This window comes from Xiphophorus maculatus, chromosome 15, assembly GCF_002775205.1.
Source record: "Xiphophorus maculatus strain JP 163 A chromosome 15, X_maculatus-5.0-male, whole genome shotgun sequence".
NCBI classification, from domain to species: Eukaryota; Metazoa; Chordata; class Actinopteri; order Cyprinodontiformes; family Poeciliidae; genus Xiphophorus; species Xiphophorus maculatus.
Genome location: NC_036457.1, coordinates 24,342,247 through 24,364,041, shown reverse-complemented (window position 1 = coordinate 24,364,041; position 21,795 = coordinate 24,342,247). Strand labels below are relative to the sequence as shown.

The 21,795-nt window shown below is 40.3% G+C and overlaps 1 protein-coding gene across 3 annotated transcripts in view; it reads right to left on the bottom strand.

The window, feature by feature from the left end:
• dse (dermatan sulfate epimerase) overlaps positions 1–21,795 on the bottom strand; it is a 70,471-nt gene that overhangs the window by 40,119 nt on the left and 8,557 nt on the right. For all 3 annotated transcript variants that reach the window (XM_023347236.1, XM_023347233.1, XM_023347235.1), the window contains one exon: positions 6,466–6,719. In XM_023347236.1, the coding sequence (XP_023203004.1) occupies positions 6,466–6,719 (254 nt within the window). The remainder of the gene's footprint in view (positions 1–6,465; positions 6,720–21,795) is intronic.

Sequence of the window (21,795 nt, the reverse complement as noted above, 5' to 3'; positions counted from 1 at the left end):
AGAGGGAGGCTACCCTCTCGTTAACCCAACGTACAGGTGCCGAGATGAGGGGCAACAAGTATGCCCACTCCTGCCCGACGCCTCTCACCATGGGCAACTCCAGAGTGGAAGTGTCCAGCCCCTCTCAAGGAGACTGGTTCCACAGCCAGAGCCATGCATCGAGGCGAGACCGACTATTTCTAGCCGGAACCTCTCAACCTCACACACTAGCTCCGGCTCCTTCCCCACCAAAGAGGTGACATTCCACGTCCACGTACCAGCCAGCTTCTGCAACCGACGATCGGATCATCCCCTCCCTCGGGCTCCATGGGCCGGGTTCCATGGGAAAGAGCCTGGCCACCAGATGCTCGCCATCGTGCCCCCCCTCCAGGCCTGGCTCCAGAGTGGGGCCCCGGTGACCCGCGTCCGGGCGAGGGAACGCCAAATCCAATATTTTTAATCATCATTGGGGTCTTCAGGCTGTGCTTTGTCTGGTCCCTTACCTAGGACCTGTCTGCCTTGGGTGACCTTACCAGGGGCATGAAGCTCCAGACAGTATAGCTCCTAGGATCATTGGGGCACTCAAACCCCTCCACCACGATAATGTGGCAGCCCAAGGAGAGGACTATCGAATATTTCGATAGTTAACACCAAAAGCTTTACTAATTAATGACTCTGTCACCCAGCATACTATTGATCTTGTGTTCCTGACAGAAACATGGTTGGATGACAATAGTCCTGCCTATCATTGCAAATGATCTGATTCAAATAGTAAACTCATCCTTTACATCAGGTGTTTTCCCCCAGGCTTTAAAAACAGCGTCCATCAAACCACTGATAAAAAAGAACAATCTGGACAAATCACAAGTGCAGAATTACAGGCCGATCTCCAACCTGCCATTAATCAGCAAAATTACTGAAAAACCTGTGTTTAAACAGTTAAATAGCTTCCTAACTATAACCAACCACTTTGACTCCTTCCAGTCTGGTTTCCAGTCTCACCACAATATGGAGACTGCCCTAGTCAAAGTGTTAAATGATATTCATATAAACATGGACTGTGGAAGAACCACAGTGCTGGTTCTGTTTTTGACACTGTTGATCATGACAAATTACTGAATTGACTGAAGAGTTGGGTTGGACTCTCTGGTCCATTACTCAACTGGTTCGAATCTTACATAAAGAACAGGGATTTCTTTGTTTATAGAACAAAGGAAACTGTAGGAAACTTCTCATTGAAGCAGACAGAAGTCACATGTGGAGAACCCCAAGGCTCAATAAGACCTCTCTTATTCAATATCTACATTTTCCCATTAGCTCAGGTTATAACAAGAAATAAGATTAGCTACGCGGATGATACACAGCTCTACATTAGGATGTCACCAGGTGACTCAGAACCTATCCAATCACTGACCAGATGCTTAGAACAGATAAATGTGTGGATGTGCCAAAACTTTCTTCAGCTGAACAGAAACAAAACTGAAGTTATTTATCTTCGGACCTAAAGAGAGACGATCTAGAGTCAACGCACAGCTTTAGTTATTACAACTAAAAACTAGTGATCAGGCCTGGGAGTAGTGATGGACTCTGACCTGAACCTTCAAAGTCACATAAAGACAGTTACAAAGTCAACGTTCTATCACCTGAAGAATATTTCTAGGATTACAGGACTAATATCTCAGCAAGATCTAGAGAAACTCATCCATGCGTTTATTTAGTCACATTGATTACTGCAACAGTGTCTTCACAGGTTTGTCTTAAAAATCAATCCTCCAGCTGCAGCTGATCCAGAACCCTGCTGCTTGCATTCTCACTAAAACCAGGAAGTTAGAGCACATCACAACAGTTTTAAAGTCACTACACTGGCTCCCTGTAGCTCAGAGAATAGACCTTAAAATACTGTTGTTAGTTTTTAAATCACTGAAAGGCTTAGCATCACAATACATTAAAAATCTGGTGCTGTTGTATCAACCTTCCAGACCTCTCAGATCTTCTGGTTCTGGTCTGCTTTGCATTCACAGAACTAGAATCAAACATGGAGAAGCAGCATTCAGCTTCTACGCACCACAAAATCTGGAACAAACTTCCACAAAACTGCAAACAGCTGAAACTTAGATTTAAAGAGTTTATTTAAATCTAGACTGAAAACCCAGCTCTTTAGAGTTGGTTTTGAAACCTAATCATGAAATATTAATCAATAATCTGATGCGCAAAATGTAATGTTGTTGACTGTGTATTTTTGTGTTGTTTTTTTTTACCCCTCCAGGGGGTCTTTTTGTGGGCTCTAGTGTCCCTTATATGACAGTAGGCTGACAGGAAACAGGGAAGGAGAGGGGGGAAGACATGTGGCAAATGTCGTCGGGTCCGGGAGTCGAACGTGACGGCCGCGTCGAGGACTCAAGGCCTCCAAATACGGGTCGCGCTAACCACTACGCCACCACGGCACGCCCGTGTATTTTTGTGTTTTTATGATGTAAAACACTTTGAAATGCCTTGTTGCCTAAAGGTTCTGTACAAGTAAAATTTGATTGCTTGATTGACTGATAGGCTGAATTTACCAATTTACCACATAGCCTTTGCTGATTCAGTGGAACACGAGACCAGATAACACTGAAACACACACCTTTCAGCTTACAGGGTTCTTAATGGAATTAAAGTGGACTAAAGAGTCGTAGCTGATTTGGTGGATTTAAACAGCTGAAACTTCACATAGAAACACAGGCATTCTTCAGCTAAACCAAACTGAACTAAACTTAACCATGTGAAATTGTAAACGGTTAATATCTGTAAACTTAACATTCCATCCTGCTGTCATGAACATTTTCAATCTGAGTTGTTTTAAATTAAAGAAGGTCATCTAAACATACTTAGTTACTGTAATCCAGCTGTATTTTAACCAAAGCATGTCACAGATATTTTGTAAGTCCTTAGGAACCTAGGCCATCATGTGACAAAGAGAGAAAACGTCTCTTTTAAAACTAACTACAACATTTTGGGCTTTCAGACAAAGTGAGAACAAACAACAAAAGGTGTGTACAGAGATGTCATGCACAACAAGGTGGAAGCCCTTGATATTACTGCTAAATCCAATTTCTCCCCATCCATCTTTTCCATAATCTTATTACTGTCACTAATATGTCTCTTATATCACTCATAGATAGATTTTTCTTTCTCTTCCTACATCCCCTTTCTCACACCCAGTGTGACATCAGCTCTTATTCTTATATGAATAATTAATATCTACTCCAGATTTTAAATGACCTTAAAAATACTTTAGTACAATAATGATTGGTTTAGCGGTTTGCCTCTTCAAATTAGCAATGGGAGTTGTTGTAGGTGAGGAAAGAGGAAAGATTCAGCTTTAAAAACCTGAAGGAGTTTATGATCTTGAATAAAACAGAAAGTGTTTCTCTTTCACATATTTCCAATCATCCAGCTGAGGCTATATTAGGCCTCCCTCTCTGTGCTGCTCTGCACTATGTATGCTGCCTTTGTCGCACACCGTTTACTGTAAGAACAAGTCAGCCCACAAACACTCTGACCACAGCTCATTCAGGATTCCAGAGAAGTTGGTGGGATTGAGCAGACACCCACCCAAATAGGCTGGTCTTCCCCATGGATTTTTCCTGACCAGTGTTTGACTTGGGGACCGCTGGCCAGGACAGAGCAGGTATTTACCCCCAAACACGAAATATAGCTTGGACACACACAAATAGCACATTGATACTAACACAGCATTATTGCTCATACAGGGAATACACTGCAGTACCCTGTCACTACACAGCAATGTTAAAACAGTACATACATTTCAGAGTAGCTCTGTATTTGAATTGAGATTAAATAATGGAAAATGTACTTTTTTTTGGATAACTGTTTAACTCTTGGATAACTGTTGAACTCCATCTTCTTGTTTTGGATTCTGTTTAACTTGACTGACATTTGGGAATATTTTTCATACTTTGCTACTTTATTATGCATAACCATAGCAACGGGGTGGCTTAAATTCAGTTCATTTTAAAAGTACTTTATTGATCCATGAGGAAAATTAAATGTTGTAATTCATATTAATTCAAATTCTTCATAGAGTTATTGTTGGCAGGAAAGACCTTTTGCAGCAATCTTTATTACAGTGAATTTGAAGAAGTCTCTGACTTAAAACACTTTGTTTTCCTAAGACATTCTCATGAATATCTGGCCTCATTAAGAGGCTTTTCAGGGTTGTTCATAATTTTCTTGATTTTATGACTGAAGGATCTAAGGATCAGGAACCTCTACAGCGCCTGAAAAAAATACTTTATCCAACAGCTTCAGTCATGTAAAAAACATTAGACCCTCTAGGTTTTCACAATTATTTGAACAGTAAATTAGTTCTTATATTAGTTTTCAGCAATCCTAAATTCAAGTATTATAAATAAACACTATAAGCGGAATAAAATACTTTTAAAATTTTCTGCTAAATGTAACAAAAAGTGAAATTTCTGGTGATGTTAAATCAAAGCACCTCCACATTTATTCCCACTTCAAAGTGGCTAAAACCGCACACAAATGTATATTTTCTTACTCAGACTCAACTATTTAAGCCGCAGACTCTGTGTGCTCCTGACTGCTGAAGTGAGAGTGAACAGCACAGTTAAATCCAAAGAGCTGTCTGCACCTTCTGATAAAAACTATATTGGTATATCAGATTAAAAAACAATTTAAAATCTGTTGCTGTCAGTAAGTTTGCAAGTCTGCCTACCTAAGTGAGTTCACACCAAGAGCAGACCACCAGGTGCAAAAAAAGTCCTCAAAAACCCTAAAACACTAATATTAAAGAAGGCTCCTTTTACTGTTGATATGAAAATCTGTTCAATCAGAAACAGATGGCACAGTTTAACTTTTAGAGAAAATGTGCACCAAGGTTCCAAACAGAAACATGAAAAAATGGAACTGTTTCATTCAAAATAAATAAATACTGTTATTGATAACTAATTAACAAATACTCCAGTAAATAAATACATGTCACCATAAAATAAAAGCAAGTTAAATGTAAATATTTTTAATGGGGAGCTTATTTTGTCAATCACTGCTTTGTTTATTTTCAAGATTTATTTATGTAATTATTTTATTGTTTATTTCATAATGGTGTTTTATTTTGTGACACTTTTATTTTGAAAGCTACTTCGTGGACCTTTAATTTATTCTGTATTTAGATCATATTTAATTTACTGTATTTTCCAGGCTATAGAGTGCACCTTACTATAAGCCGCACCTAAACATTTTTTTAAAAAGCTGGGAATGTACATATGTAAGATGCACTGGGCTATAAGCAGCTGGTATCTTTGCCGCTCTCGGATTTCTACAAGGCTGCGTCCTTCGTAAATCTGATATTAAGGACGCAGCCCTCCATCTCCAACGCCAAACCATGGATTCGTTCACACCGAGCTTACGTGCAGCAGCTCTATTTCCCTCCTGTACTGCCAGATTGATAGCCCTCAACTTAAAAGCTACATCACATGAACTTCTTCGTGCTGTTTCCATGATGAGGTGGTATGAGTTTGAAAACATTTCTCCTCTGTGCCTGCTGCTAGCATGTGCTTGTTCTAAATAAAAATTTGCGCTTTTTTCTTTTGACTTCCAATTTTGACTTCCAATGACTCACTTCCTGCTAAAGAGCCCTGTGGCGGTTGAAGAAAAATCCACAGAAAAGCCGCACCAGGCGCCGCATGGTTCAAAGCATGAGAAAAAAAGTAGCAGCTTATCGTCTGAAAAATACGGTACTTGTAATTTTACAAGTGTTATAAATGTTATATAAAAGAAGGGTTATATTAATGCTTACTAACACTAATATCTAAATATTAGCGTTATCCAAAGTGCACCCATCACACCAAGAGCAGACCAAAGTGCTAGCACTTTGGATGGGTGTAGTTTCTCAACAAATAAGCAATTTACCCTTGCTTATTAAAGCATATTCTACTCTAAGAAAAAAAAAGTTTTTGTGTTATTGTAAAAAGACTCCAAAGAAGACTTTTATTTTTCTATCCAAAAGAAGAACATTGGAGGATAATTTTATTTAATTTTTTTGTTCTTCCTTTAAACCTTTCCCTTGTTTTGATTAATTCCTGTACGTTTTGAGGTCCAGAGGATGCCTTTGGCATAAAATAAACTCACTATTCCAGAAGAAAGAACCTGATACCAGCTGTTAGAAGCATGGAGGTGGAAACGTGATGGTTAGGGACCTGTCCATAATTGTGATATTATAGTATTCTTTAATACTTGAGCTTGAGGAAAACATGAGAACATGTGAAAAATAAAACTTAAGCTGAAGCAAAACTAGACCTTGTGGCATAACAATGACCCAAAACACACTAGTAAACTGACCAAGGACTGGTTGAAACACCTAAGAAGGTCAGTTGTGGGCTGAAACATAAACCTGTGACTTGATCTCAGGAAGATGCTGTGGGGTGACTAGAAAAAGGCAGGGAACCCCACAGGGTGGGCACCCACCTTGGGTCATGTAGACCAGGCTTCCGGTGAGCAGAGCCACACAGTTTGTGGGCTGATGATTGTGCAGGTACTGGAACCCCCAGCCACGTACATAGGACTTCTCGTACATCAAGCGAGATGCATTGCCTATCACCTGAAGGAAGCGATCCTGTTGGCCTTTGTTCAAGTACTCATACAGGAAGTCGTAGGCCGTGGCAAATCCAACCAGCGAGTGTGCCAAAGGAACTTCATCCCAGGGGGCATCCTTCACCAACCTGTAGTCCATACACAGGGGAAAGATGGAAGAAAGCTATCAGACATACAAGAAGCAAGAACACAGAGAGGTCCGCAGGTTTTCCCTTCTTTCAGTAAAGTCTTAGAAAACGATTTGACATAAGCAGGTAAATGTTACCATCAATTAACACAATGTTTCCCAATTCCGGTCCTCAGGCCTCCCTGCCCTGCATGTTTTAGGTGTTTCCCTTCTGCTATACACCTGGATTGAATATATGGGTGATCAACAGGTTTCTGCAGCATTTGATGGTCATGCAATCATTTGAATCAGCTGCTCTGGAATAGAGGCACATCTAAAACATGCAGAGCAGGGGGGCCTGAGGACCGGAATTAGGAAGCGCTGAATTAACACATTGATAGCAAAACCATTTTAATAAGCATTTTCACCCCACAGCTGCAGCTGCACCAATAAATACACAAAGAGAGAATCAAAGTGCAGAGTGAGCAGAATTTATTTTCTTTTACACAGGCTAGACTCCCAGAGTGCTGAGGTCATGGAATTCCAAATGTGCTATCTGCCTGGTGATAAGAAGCATGAAATGCTGTATAAGAACTCTGTGCAGAAATGAGCATGAGATGTGACTATGAAAGTAGTGACCTCATATAAACATTATCTGACTCAACGGACCAAATTGATTCTTTTTGGATTTACATGGCTTATGATATCATGTACATCTTTTCTTTGGGTTTTTCTCTGAGATCTTTCCTTAGGGATCAGACGCTGGTGCTTCAAAAATAATTTATCATTTATTTTTAATTCAAGTAAAAAAATTGTTTCCAAAGAAGCTGGTTGTTCACACAGTCCTATGCCCTAGTGCTATGTTGAGTGGAAGGAAAAGCAGAGCAGGAAAAGGCAGACAAGCATCAGGGAAAACTGTGTCCTTCAAGAGATTCTGAGGCAAAGCCCACAGTTTCATAAGAGATTCACAAGAAAACTGCTGCTACAGTCAGATTCTTATATGTATCCTGGGGACGGTCCACTGGGCTTTAACTACACTGTAACAAATGGCTGTAAAAACTACAGCATGAAAATACAGTAAGGTGGCTGGGTTTTGAAAATACAGCTCTTTACTGTGATCTGGAATGCATATGCAAAGTATATGGGACGTGATTGGACCGCTGGATCACGTGCAGATATTTACTGCTGTACTGTAAATTTTTAACATACAGTTGCACTGTGGGATTTTTACCAACTGGAGGCGAACGTTCACAGGCTAGAGGGCGGGGCCAACAATAGACCTTACCAAGCTCCACCCACAACCGACCCAGGGTTGCAAGTCTCACAAACAAAGCCTCTCGGGGCATTGTTTCTATGTAAACATGACTCGATTAGTGCATCATTTCTACCGGATTTTCACAATATATCAGCTACTACAATGGATAGAGGAACTAACAAGTTCATGTCATCATCTGGGAGGAGGTTACTGGTTTCTCAATCACAAGCTGGTTGCAAACCTGAGGCCAGCAGGTGTCAGTCAGTTATGGTAGATCTGAAATTTGGTTTGATGACATCAATATGAGAAGCTACAGACTGATAGGAGGAACCAAAGAGCTCTGTAAAGGTAAAGGCAAATCTTCTGAAGTTGGGATATAATTAATTTAATTTCACATAATTAACAAACAAAGCCATTTCTTTGTTAAAATTTTATGAAATATATTTGTTCTATTTGATGTTTGTTGTGAATGACATACTCACAAACGATCGAGGTAATTAGTCTAACGTTTAGAAACTACAGCGGCTGTAATGAGCCACAGCAAAGGTAAACAAAGGTAAAATAACCCGAACAGGTGATCAACTCAAAACCACTCCTACCTTTTTACTCTCTCTCCCTTTGTAGTTTAAGCACACCTGTTACCATGGCAACCGCCCGCGCCCGCAAGACGAGCAAAGATTACGTTAAAAACATAACATTCAGTCCGTTACGATATCAAGTTTCCAGGCTTGATATTTATTTCTCGATTATTAATCAACGTTTCCCTGAACACAGCGATGGTTGATTGACTAGCTGTATTTGGTGCTAGAGTGGCTAACACGAGTAACAGTTTAGTCCAAAGCCTTTTCTGCTAAAATAAAATCTTTAGTGTATGTCAGATACAGTACACATTGCATATTGATCTGTTTAGCTAACATAAGACTGTGTAGCAGACAGGCTTCAAGGTGTAGAAGTTGTATCAGTTCTGCCATTATGCTGTACTTAGCTAACGGGACGAGTGTGTTTGTGAGACGGCCACGCACGTGACCACGTAGAATGGGCATCAGCCAATGAAAAGCGGCCCCTCTGGTAAGGTCCATGACTTTCACCGGGTAAGTACTTTTTTATGGGGTTCCATTTGTTTCAAAAATAAGCAGAAGTCATGTGTAGATGTTGTTGGTCTATGTCGTTGCTATGTGTCTTTGGTAGATGTCTATGGTCTTAGTGTTTTATAGATATGTTGATGTTGCATATAAATGTTGCATACGTAGGTCTCTCTCCCTGTCTGTCTTTTCTCTGCCTGTCTCTCTGTATCTGTCCTGTACATTTCTAATAGACAGACAGGACAGCTATAATGAAGGAAGGAGTGTCTGTCCACTAAATCTTTCCTTTTCATCCTGTCTGTCTTTAACTGACATAAATGGAGTTTAATGTGCTGTTTCTTTCGTGTATTAAAACATGTTTTTCTTTATCTTCCAGAATAAAAGATAAAGAAACCTGCAGAAAAATCTGCAGGTTTTTTTGTTAATGATTCAGTGTCAGCAACCTTTTGATGATTTCTGGAGAAGTTCAGGACTGAGACCAACTCAGAATCCATCCATGTTGGTTTTGTTTGGCTGTTCACCAAGTCTTAAACTTGCCCAAATGTTTAAGATGTACTGTTGAGGTTCCAATAAAGTTTTGAAAAACATGTAACTTCAATATTAGACATTGCTGGGTCCCTTCCTTCCTTCAAATTAAGAAAATGACAGATATTTAGAATTTTGACTGCAAGTTTTACATGAAAAGATGGTAAAACATTGTTTTTATGACTCTGACATGCAGTTTGCTTGGAAACTTTGACGTTTGGGCACTTTTGTTTTAGTAAAGATTATTTAATTCATTTTATTCAATGTAATATTACCATGAGGGTAAATGTAACAGTTATGTTTTTAGATCAGAGTATTTTTCACTTTGTTGCAATACTTTTACTTCTGTGTAACAAGCAAATATTGCTGTTGCAAAATACTATATTTTGTTTTGCCAGATTTATATTCGTTTGTCAGATTTACATTGACAATAAACTAAAGCGATTTAAAAATATATATGTATGTTTCTTTTCAATTAGATAAAACATTTTTGAGGGTTTGGCAAATTAAGTTGCAAGTTCACATTTAAACTTTTAAAAGCTAGCATAGTATGCAGTTTCATGAACTACTGTAAAATGACAACTTTTTGTAATTCTACTACAGGATTACTGTAATTTTATTATGATAAAAATGTGATGAAATCACAGTAACCATGTTATATAATTACTGTGCTATTTTAGACACACATGGGTTCACTGTTGTCCTAGTGTTTTGCATAAGTCATTCTGTTGGTTTTGACATCACTTTTTCTTTTGCAGCTTTTGTTCCGCTTTCTGGGTTGTAGGCCAATGAATCCCTAGAAACAGATGAGAGATTGTTCCAAACTACCCTTTTGTTTCTTTAAGTACATATTACATTTTTAGCCTATATGCCTGTGAACTACCAAATATGTTTTGTAAAGGCATTACTGAAACAGTTCTTATAGTTCTCATCTATGAAAAAAATACTCTAGGTGGCAAAAGGTGCTGCTGGACCCGCTTGTGCCCTTGATGCTGTTTCCTGAAAAATAACAATGTTCAGTGATACTAGTTTTAATTTTAACTTAATACTCAGGTACAGAGAGACATTTCCATAGACAGATACATTCCTCTGTCCTTATCCATATATGTTTGCAGACAGAGACACTTTCTGTACCTCTATCTGTACACATAAGGTTGGCAGATACAGTAAGATGGCAATTTCTCACTATGTCTTCCATCCATAAGTCTATGGACAGAAGGATGGGAGATGCAGTGAGAGATAGGTCTTGCCACCCCCCACAAGCTGCCGCCCTGGGTGATTGCCCGTCTTGAGCCGGAAAAGGGTAGAGTGCCTTCTCCGGGTCAGGGGGGTGTCCTGCCCCAAATGGAGGAGTTCAAGTATCTCGGGATCTTGTTCACGAATGGGGGAAGAAGGAAGCGGGAGATTGACAGGCGGATCGGCGCAGCGTCTGCCGTCAAGCAGGCGCTGTACCGGTCCGTCGTGGTGAAGAGAGAGCTGAGCCAAAAGGCGAAGCTCTCGATTTACCGGTCGATCTATGTTCCCACTCTCATCTATGGTCATGAGCTTTGGGTCATGACCGAAAGAACGGGATCGCGGATACAAGCAGCCGAAATGGGTTTTCTCCGTAGGGTGTCTGGGCTCTCCCTTAGAGATAGGGTGAGAAGCTCAGTCATCCGGGAGGGACTCAGAGTAGAGCCGCTGCTCCTTCACATCGAGAGGAGCCAGTTGAGGTGGCTAGGGCACCTGGTCAGGATGCCTCCTGGACACCTCCCTGGTGAGGTGTTCTGGGCACGTCCCACTGGGAGGAGGCCCCGGGGAAGACCAAGGACACGCTGGACGGACAATGTTTCTTTGCTGGCCTGTGAACACCTCGGGATTCCCCCGGAGGAGCTGGAAGAAGTGGCTGGGGAGAGGGAAGTCTGGGCCTCCCTTCTGAAGCTGCTACCCCTGCGACCCGACCCCGGATAAGCAGAAGAAGATGGATGGATGGACTTGAAACATTTTAGATATCACATTTTTACTTGAAATTTGATTAATTTCATCACCTGTTTACATGCAACTTTAAGTGCTTGAATCAAATGTTTCATGAATGTTTACCACATTAAATTATAAAATGACAGAAAACAGCCACTTCTAACTGAACACATATTTCAACACAAATGGTTCATGTTCCTCTTCAGAGTGTGCAGCCTTGCTGAGCTTCTCTCCTGGGGTTTCCTCCTCAGCCTCTCCAACTTGCTCCTCTTCTACAGCCTCCGCTACTGTGTTTTCGTTATTTACCTCTTCTGGGGTAAATAATGAAAACAGTCTTCGTAACTTGCTCCCCCATTTGTTGATCCTCCATGGTTTTGCTGTATCGCCTCTTTAATTTACGTGAATTTCGGTCCGATGTGGCGTTTACCTCGCAGTGACCCAGATTCAGTCTGGATCGAGCTGATCCATTTCATACTTCGGTTTGCCTCGAAGAGGACATATCAGGCCACATATCAGTATTAATGCTGTAAATTTTATAACAAAAGTAAAATAGTTTACTTCGCAATAATGGAATAACCTCGATGTCCACTGACAAAACTTGGACTATGCTACATAAAAAATATAAGCCCGCCCTAAACAAGGTTGACCAACTTAAAGGTCACGTAAGTGACATTTAACATCAACGTAACCGAACATGAGTAAACCCGGACAAAATCATAGCAAAACATTATGACACAACACCCACAAAGCGAATTTAAACACTCACCAGAATGGACATGTCTGGAGCAAACTTGTAGATATTGTTAACGGGGCCCGCGGATGGATTGTAAAGGTGCAGGATAATAGCCACTCCAGGAGCGAATAATGTTAATCCTTCTTTAATGAAGATAACCGAACAGGAGTACAGCTGGGAGGTTTTAGGTGCTCTAACGCCGATGCAGACAAACTTCATAGGTCCACATCAGAGTCAGCGAGCATCCAACAGAAAAACAGTCCCACCACCAAAACATTCCCCTGGAACACACACCCACTGCATGCACAGTTCCGTTAACGAGATAAATGCACAGTAACGCACCTAAACTCAGATCGACCTAGCAAGCATGGAAAATAGTGCTGGCATAAGCAGAAACATACAAGTACTACAATATCTTGGAATGTTGGAGAACGTAATATCAGGACGTGTCACCGCTGATACCCAGGACATTCGTCTCCTTTTCGTTAGCTCCGATAGCTTAGCCTCCTCGTGTTGTTTACAGGCAAGAAAATAGTGAAACGAAAGTCTGTTTTCATCTTTTTACCGTTTCGGTTGTGTGATCGGACATTACATCCAATAACGCAGCAAGTTCGAACCATTGCTAATTATTTTAAGTAACTTAGATTCAAAAATTCTAAATATCTGTGAGACAGTCGTTTTCTCAGTTATGTTTATGGCCATACAAGATGGCGCTTATATCCCTACGCCTAGAGCAGTGACGTCAAGTTCCAAAGCTCTATAGAAAGACAGTTTGTTTTAAACGTTGGTTTAGAAATGTTCCTCTACATTCATTTCCTGTGATGAGGTGGCACTCTATTGTCCTCATCTAGCCAGGGAAGACCGGTGTAATTCCTGCAGGTGAAATTGCGGGCTAGTAAACTAGATGCGGTGAGTTGAAGAGTTTCAATTTTCAATGCGGTGCTGTGAACTAGATAACCCTCCGCGGAAGAGAGGCTCTGCATTGTGTAATATTAAAGCCTTAAAATGTTCAGGTTAATCGCGTGCGCTAACGTTAACATTGACAGTCCTGTGTGCCAGAGAAAATAATAATAAAAAAAAAAAACAATTGAGGCATCCTACCCTCAAACAACTTCCGCAAAACGACCAGAAAATAGCCATCTGCATATTCTAGGTCAGGGGTGGGCACTCCTGGTCCTCGAGGGCCGGTGTCCTGCAACTCTTAGATGTCTCCCTGGTCCAACACACCTGAATCCAACAGCTGAATCTCCTCCTAAGTGCAGTCAAGTTCTCCAGAGTCCTGTTAACGACCTCATTATTTGACTCAGGTGTGTTGAAGTAGAGATGCATCTAAAAGTTGCAGGACACCGGCCCTCGAGGACCAGGAGTGCCCACCCCTGTTCTAGGTGAACTGAACTAAAAAGCACTTGTGTTCCACATAATGCTAGCTTAGAAATAACTGAAGATAGCTTTAGCAAACAAGCGAGAGTAGCTCAATATAACCACATAAACTTATAGTTCATATTTTCATACACAAACAAACACAAAACTGCAAAAAAAGTACTTTTCAAAAAGTTCTTACCCAGTGAAAGTCATTGTTGGACCCTCCCACAAAAATATTTTATCTTTTTTATCTTGTAGAAATAGAAAAAAAAATTGGGGCCTTTCAATAGCAAAATTAATCATATAGTGTTTTTAAAATTGTTTTAGCAGGAAAAATGTAATGCTACTCCCAGACGAAAAAGCACATATCCATATTTGCACTGAACACCTCCCTGACATGCATGAAATGGTTCGTTCCTGCTTAGCACATTTAACAGTGATGGCATTCAGCAGCAGGCAGTAGAAAACGCCTGCTGCTGCCTCTGGGAGGCAAACACTCCATTTAACTAGCATTTAATTAATGAAAGAAATAATTTAACAACATATTCATATATTTAACCTTGTACCTGTACCTTTTACAGCACTTACCAACAGATGAGTCAGACAGCAGCAGCTATAGCCCCTACACTAGCATAAACCCCTCCTCCCTGTACCAGTGAAAAAGGTGAGGAACATAGTTGTATAAAAGGCGCTGACATTTCTGTATTTTATTTTGTAATGTTGGTTTAGAGAGTATCCTAGGAAGTGACGTAAGTCGGAGTTTAGTGCTGCGCTCTGCTCATGGGAGCAATTTAATATACTTCCGGGTCAGTTTGCTGCGTTCTCAGTATGTGAGACCGCATTCATGGTGTAGTCTTGAGAAGTGATGCTCCGAGTGTTAAGTTGATGACGGAAAACTGCTGGCAACACTGAGCATCACGACGAATAAACCAGTTCACATCTAAGTCAAGTTTGATCTCATGTCCTCCTTCCTGTATCCTGACCGATACACCATCCATGCTGCAAATAACCTAAGAACCTAACCTAATTATCAATAGTGTTCAACCTATGTGGATTTTTCCTGTCTCTCTACTCCTTTTACAGTTACACAACAGAAACAATGTATTTATTACTCACAGAAATTGAAACAATCTTTATAAAATCTTCCATTAGCACACTTAGCAGTGACTGAATGATGTTGTCCTCCTGGTTCTGATTGGTTCTTTTTGGTCCAAACGTTGCATTTCTTTAGACAGCAATAGCAGCTCAGGGAGAGGGTGGAGGGGATTGATCTTTTCACTGTTTATCTATTTCATAGCAAGCTGTCACAACATGGTGACAACTTTAACAAATGTGGAAAAAACATATTTTTTATTAAAGTTATAGCTTTTATAAAGTTATAGCAGCTTGAACAAAATGCAACAACATAGCATTTTTTGAGATGTCTGGTTTGCTTCACGTATATTTTGCATGCTGCCTGTGACTGTTGCTGGTGAGACATTTAGACATTTCAATGAGCTAAAACTAATAATAAAAAAAATTAAGCAACCTATTTGGGCTGCACAATGGTGCTGTTGGTAGCATTGTTGCCTTGCAGCAATAAGGTCCTGGGGTCCGGAGTGTTTCTGCATGGAGTTTGCATGTTCTCCCTGTGCATGCGTGGGTTCTCTCTGGGTACTCCGGCTTCCTCCCACAGTCCAAAAACATGACTGTTAGGTTAATTGGGTTCTCTAAATTCTCCCTCGGTGTGAGTGTACCGTCTGTCTCTGTGTTACCCGGCGACAGACTGGCGACGTGTTCAGAGTGAACCCCGCCTCTTGCCCGAAATGTTTGCTGGAGAGAGGCACCAGCACCCCTCCTGACCCCACTAGGGACAAGGGTGTACAGAAAATGGATGGATGGGTGGAAGCAACTTATTTGCATGCAGTATGTGGACTGTTGCATGTAAAATTCACTAACAGTGAATATTGTGCTAGTATCAGTATTGGACCAAAAAAAGCAAGGCAGTTGCAAGCCTTTCTAATTGTGACGCTTTTGATGGATCAGATAGACTCAAGAAATTGTAACAGCAGCTGTGAAGGGGGACCCAATTTAATTTTTTCTCATGGAGCCCAAGATTCCTAGCAGCGCCGCCTGTCCTCAACACATTGCTTAGGATTTGTTGCTGCGGTTTGCGCAGTGTGAAGTAAAGAGGAGATCAGCTGCACATGCAGGCTGCGAAATGAGATGCAGGTGATCAGTTTTGGTGATCGGCAACAAGAGACAGTGATCGGCGATCACCGATCATACACTTTTTCACGGAAATCGGTCGATCAATCGGCACACCTCTAATTAAAACCATAATTTACTCAACTACCTGGGTCCATCCTCACTTGTCAATACAACAATTCATGACACTTATCCCACTCCGAGCATTAGAAGGATCAGAATGAGTCACCATCAGTCAAGATTTGGTCCACAAATGGATATTCAGCATGTCAGAAAGAAACACTCAAAAACATATATGTAACTTTTATTGCGTTTATTACAACAGTCAGTAACTTCAAAGTCTTAATAAATCTGTTTTATGTTCAACTTTCTGTAAGTTCCATGACTCTCAACCTTTCTGCACAGCCTAGCACTCTGGGAGAGGGAAGATGGAGTTTCAGAAAACTTGAGTGCAGCTCAGATTTATTTTATGTCTCAGTTTGCCCACATGGCAAAGACAAACAGAAAGGATTTGCTGAGTCACTGGCGAACTGTAAATCAAAGTGTGCTAAGGCACACGCCTGCATGTTTGCTTAGACCGATTAAAAAACGAGGAAGAGAAACACAGAGCAATCTGTCCCAGAATTGAGACTCTCCAATAAAACTTGCTTCTTGGAGTAGCTGCAGACATAATTGGAGGTCATGAATACCACAGCTGACGGATCTTGGAGCCGCTCTAAGAGGTTTAGTGACCGTAATAAAGTGCAGCCAAAGGGAAATTTGCTGTGTGCTCATACATTGTGAAAGTACGTGCTCAGTGGCTTTTCTTTTCTGCTCTGATATTGTGAAAAAATGTCATGGAAATCCAACAATCTGACTCAGTCTGTCTGAACCTCCTGCAAAGCAACAACAACAAAATTTTGAGCTCTTGAAAATCCTTTCGGTCCTTCTCTCTATTGGGGAACAGACATTTAGTTTATAGTTAAACCACTCTTACATGTGGATAATCTATGTTCAGAGTTTTAGTAATTTTTGGTTCGGTTTAAACCTGTGTTAGAAAGTCTGGAGCAATAGGCATGTTTCTGTCCTGGCGAGTTCAAGTACAGAGAAAAATACTGTTAACAGCAAAACATTCAGAATGGCAATGAGGCTTGGCCAGACATCAGACCACTTCCCTCTGTTTTTTCTCCAGCCATGTAAACTTTCGCAGCATCAACAAGAAACATGGTAAAGAGCACGTAAATGACTGACCAAATTCAAATGAACCATTAACCACAAACAATCAAGAAATCCAGAAAACATTATTTCTAACAATAATCCTGAATTTTGTTTTGTTATTTCAGCCTTTTTTGTCTAACATTAATAAAGACAGACAAATATTCATCAGCTTAGTCATTTTTAAGTCAGTTAAGCTGACCAATTTTACGTGGATCTCCTCATTCATTGTATTTCATTTTAAAAGGGTGATGTTTGCACAACTCAAACATTTTTTGAGTTTTTCTTTATTCATCATTTCTTCCCTATGGAGATTTTTTTTCTAGAATTCCCAAAGAAATGCACAGTGATATTGCCTTTGCCATGCTTCATTGTGAGGATGATGTTTTTTGACTATATAGCTGTGACTGATGGTCAAAACGTTTGGTGTGAACTTTGCACTTAAAGTGTAATTATTTACTGAATGAAACTTAATAACAAAAGTCCTAAGTATTCATGAAGAATCCTTCATGTTTATAACAGGTGTTACATCAGTCTTACGCACACCCCTTCAAATACAGTGCTACCAAAAGTTTTCAGTTTGACTTTTCATAGAGTAAAAAATATCACATTTTTGAGAAATTGTCTATCTTCCTTCTTTTCCAAGTTCTTTTATTAATCTTCTGTTTCTCCGTTTAATTATCTCTGGTGCTCTGCTTTTCCAAATTTTCCAGGTTTGGTACATTGCCACATTCTTTATATTTACAAATTATAAATGAAGAGTAGAACAATAGGTTATACTGTTCTACATACAGTACAGACCAAAGGTTTGGACACACCTTTTAATTCAATTAGTTTCCTTTATTTTCATGACTATTGACATTGTAGATTCACACTGAAGGCATCAAAACTATGAATAACACATGTGGAAATATGCACTAAACAAAAAAGTGTAAAACAACTGAAAATACCCCTTATATTCCAGTTTCTTCAAAGTAGCAACCTTTTGCTGTGATTACTGCTTTGTACACACTCTGCATTTTCTTGATGAGCTTCAAGAGGTAGTCACCTGAAATGGTTTTCACTTCATAGGTGTGCCCTGTCAGGTTAATAAGTGGGATTTCTTGCCTTATAAAAAGTCATGAAAATAAAGAAAACCCACTGAATTAGAAAGGTGTGTCCAAACTTTTGGTCTGTACTGTACATATTCCTGTAGTTTATATCCATTAATCATCATTGTCTTTGGATTCACTCAAATGTTGCAGAATAGGCCCAATGACAACATTACTCAGTGTTTCTCAATTATTTTCTGTCACCCCCCCCCCACGCCCCCAGAAGTCATAATTTTTTTCATGCCCCCCTAGTGCCCGTCCCTCCCCAGAATTGAAATACTGTTTCGAATCTGTTCATATTTAGTAATTTATCTGTATGCTGGCACCAGCATTTTATGACCTTATTATCAAAACTGCTGTTTTATTGTCTCAAAATAATTTCCGAAATCAGTTTATTAATGAATCAATAACATTTAATCAAGACTATTCAGTTTGAAAGAGAAAAAGTGCAAATCATTCACTGGGATCTGCATTTTTAGACTTAATACAGTAAATCTTTTACAACTGTAAGCATTGGTTACTTGTGAGCTTCTTCAGTTTAGTTTTTCACAAGGCATATAGTTTTTAACATTCATTGTGGAAAAATTTGCAGCAATATTGCTTATATTTCAGCTTGTCAGATGAGAAGAGATGAATGCATAACATTTTGCATTAACAATAAAAAGAATTTTCACTTTTCACCATACTGTGCTAAATTGGGGAATGTAAGGTATTGGTTTAACAAATGAGTAAATACTAAACGTTTGAGCAAATCAGAAGCAAGTTTTCAGCCCCAGGACTTTGAGACGATTGTTTAAACAACTTTTTATTTAATAGAAAGAATCAGCCTTGCTGAGCGGGTCACATTACATCACTCTATCGAAGCTTTTTAATTTAACGACTTTCTTCTGGCTATATCACGTCTTTATTATGCCAATATTTAAAGTATTCTGCTAATAAGATTTGGTTCTTGTAATATTATACTACGGAGCCCCCTAGGGGACATGGGGAGTTTTTTTTTCTTTTACGTTACCTCGCAAAACTTTTGCGTTCCCTCGCAATACTTTTGCGTTACCTCACAAAACCTTTTACGTTACCTCGCAATACTGTACTGGTCAGTTATGCAGCATAATTGAATACTGTAAGCCTTTCTTACGGTGGGCGCCGTACTTTCTGCTTTAATATAAGGTTATGTGAGGTTTTTCCGTGAATGTTAATATCTTTTTGTGAAATATCTGAAGTTTTATATCTTTCTTTAGGATAGAAAGGCACCACAAACCTACGATATAAACAGAAACTTTCCGTAAGTAGGAAAGAAATAAAAATACATCCTAATTTGGACTATTTCTGAGTTATTATCGCGGGTAATAAGTCATCTGACAGTTTTGATTGTGTCTCTGTTGTGTTCGTAGTCTGAATGGTTTAAAGAGCTGCTTTCAGTGTCGCTCCATCTTAGCCTTAACAGACATAAACATACAGTAAAAAATCGATTTTCAATCAGTGTTTTGCACCAAACAGTTTTTACTATTAACAAGTTTTTATTATTAAAAACACGACAAACTAATGATGGTAAAGGGTAAAGGCACTGGGTTAACTCGGGGAATCTCATCTGTCCGTGTATCAATCAACTCCAAACCTTTTCTTTATTCTGTCACAATTATCGATTTATTCCATTTTGATGATTATGCTCCAAACTTTGCAAGGACTGACCGCCCCGCTCACCGCTTCTTAATACACACAAAGCCAGTATCCTTCCCATTCATACCTGGTGACGTCACTCCCACGTCGACACACCTAAGTGTCAAAGCCTCCTGCTCCTGTCATATCAATAATTACTTACTTCATTCATATGGCTCTTACAGATCCTCAGTGAAAACTTGTTTATTATTATTAACTGTTTGGTGCAAAACACTGATTGAAAATCGATTTATTTTTTACTGCATGTTTATGTCTGTTAAGGTTAAGATGGAGCAGCACTGAAAGCCCTTTAAACCATTTAGACTACGAACACAACAGAGACACAATCAAAACTGTCAGATGACTTATTACCCACGATAATAACTCAGAAATAGTCCAAATTAGGATGTATTTTTATTTCTTTCCTACTTACGGAAAGTTTCTGTTTATATCGTAGGTTTGTGGTGCCTTTCTATCCTAAAGAAAGATATAAAACTTCAGATATTTCACAAAAAGATATTAACATTCATGGAAAAACCTCACATAAAGCAGAAAGTACGGCGCCCACCGTAAGAAAGGCTTGCAATATTCAATTATGCTGCATAACTGACCAGTACAGTATTGCGAGGGAACACAAAAGTTTTGCGAGGTAACGCAAAAGAAAAAAAATTCCCCATGTCCCCTAGAGGGCTCCGTAGTATTATGACTGTATTCTTGTATTTGACAATAAAAATCTGGTCATGAAACTCCGTCATACTTCATCTCAAACTCCATCTCTCCTTTATGACGGTAGCTATATTTCAAAACATCCGCGCTGGTATCCTTTGCTCCGTTTTATTTCCTCTGCTCCGTTTACAACAGTGCTGTGTAGCTACTTCTACTGGCTTAAACAGGCAGCCTGTTGATTACTTTGAACACTGCTGCCACCTAGTGGCCGGAAGCTTGTTTATCAGTTAAGCATAAATAAAGACAATTATAAAGTCCTTCTTCCCTTGTCCCCCCTGACAATTCGCCAAGCCCCACTATTTGAGAAGTACTGCTTTAATTCATGCATAGCTATGGTGACACTTTGTCGTCACAGTATGCTGAAAGCTTGGAGCAACTCTAATTGAATTATTTTCTGATTAATTGCTCCAATACCTATTTGACGAGTTGGGGGCGCTCATACACCACTGTACACCACATTTTCCATTGGGAAAGGTGGTGCACCTTTCCCAATGGTTAGTAGATCCTCCAGAATAGAAGGAAAAGACCAAGACAGTCTACTCACAGCAAAGTGCTCTACTTCTCCCTAATGGAGTAGAACACAGTGGAATCTCCACCCTTCATTCATAAGCAGTACATCTATCCATTTCTTCCGCTTATCCGGGATCGGGTGGCGGGGGTAGCAGCTTAAGAAGGGACTTCCCTCTCCCCAGCCACTTGTTACAGCTCCTCCGGTGGAAACCCAAGGTGTTCCCAGGCCAGCCGGGAGACATAGTTCTTCCAGCGTGTCCTGGGCCTCCTCCCGGTGGGCTTGCCCGGAGCACCTCAACAGGGAGGTGTCCAGAAGGCATCCTAACCTCCTGGACGTTAGCCACCTAAACTGGCTCCTCTCTCCAAGGACTCCAGGAAGAGTGGGTAATCTGAATTGCTGTTTGGCCCATAAGCACAAACAACAGTCAGAACCCGTCCCCCACCCAAAGGCGGAAGGAGGCTACTCTCTCGTTCACTGGGGTAACTTACAGGCACCAGATGGGGGGCAACAAGTCCCGAGTCAACTGGCCTCAACTCGGGACTTGTCCGAGTCTCCTGCCCAGTACCTCTCACCATGGGCAACTCCAGAGTGGAGTTGCCCATGGTGAGCTAAGCAAAGTTGCCCTCTCAAGAGGGACTGTTCTCCCTGCTGCCCTCTGGAAAGAGGTTCTGCAGCATCCGGTGCAGGTCCACCAGGTTCCGAAACAGCTTTTTCCCACTTGCCATCAGACTGCTGAACTCTTAACTGGACTGCACTCAAAAACTGGTCTCCACTTCATACCTTGCACATGTACAGAGCTAAATAACTTCTATTTTACTGT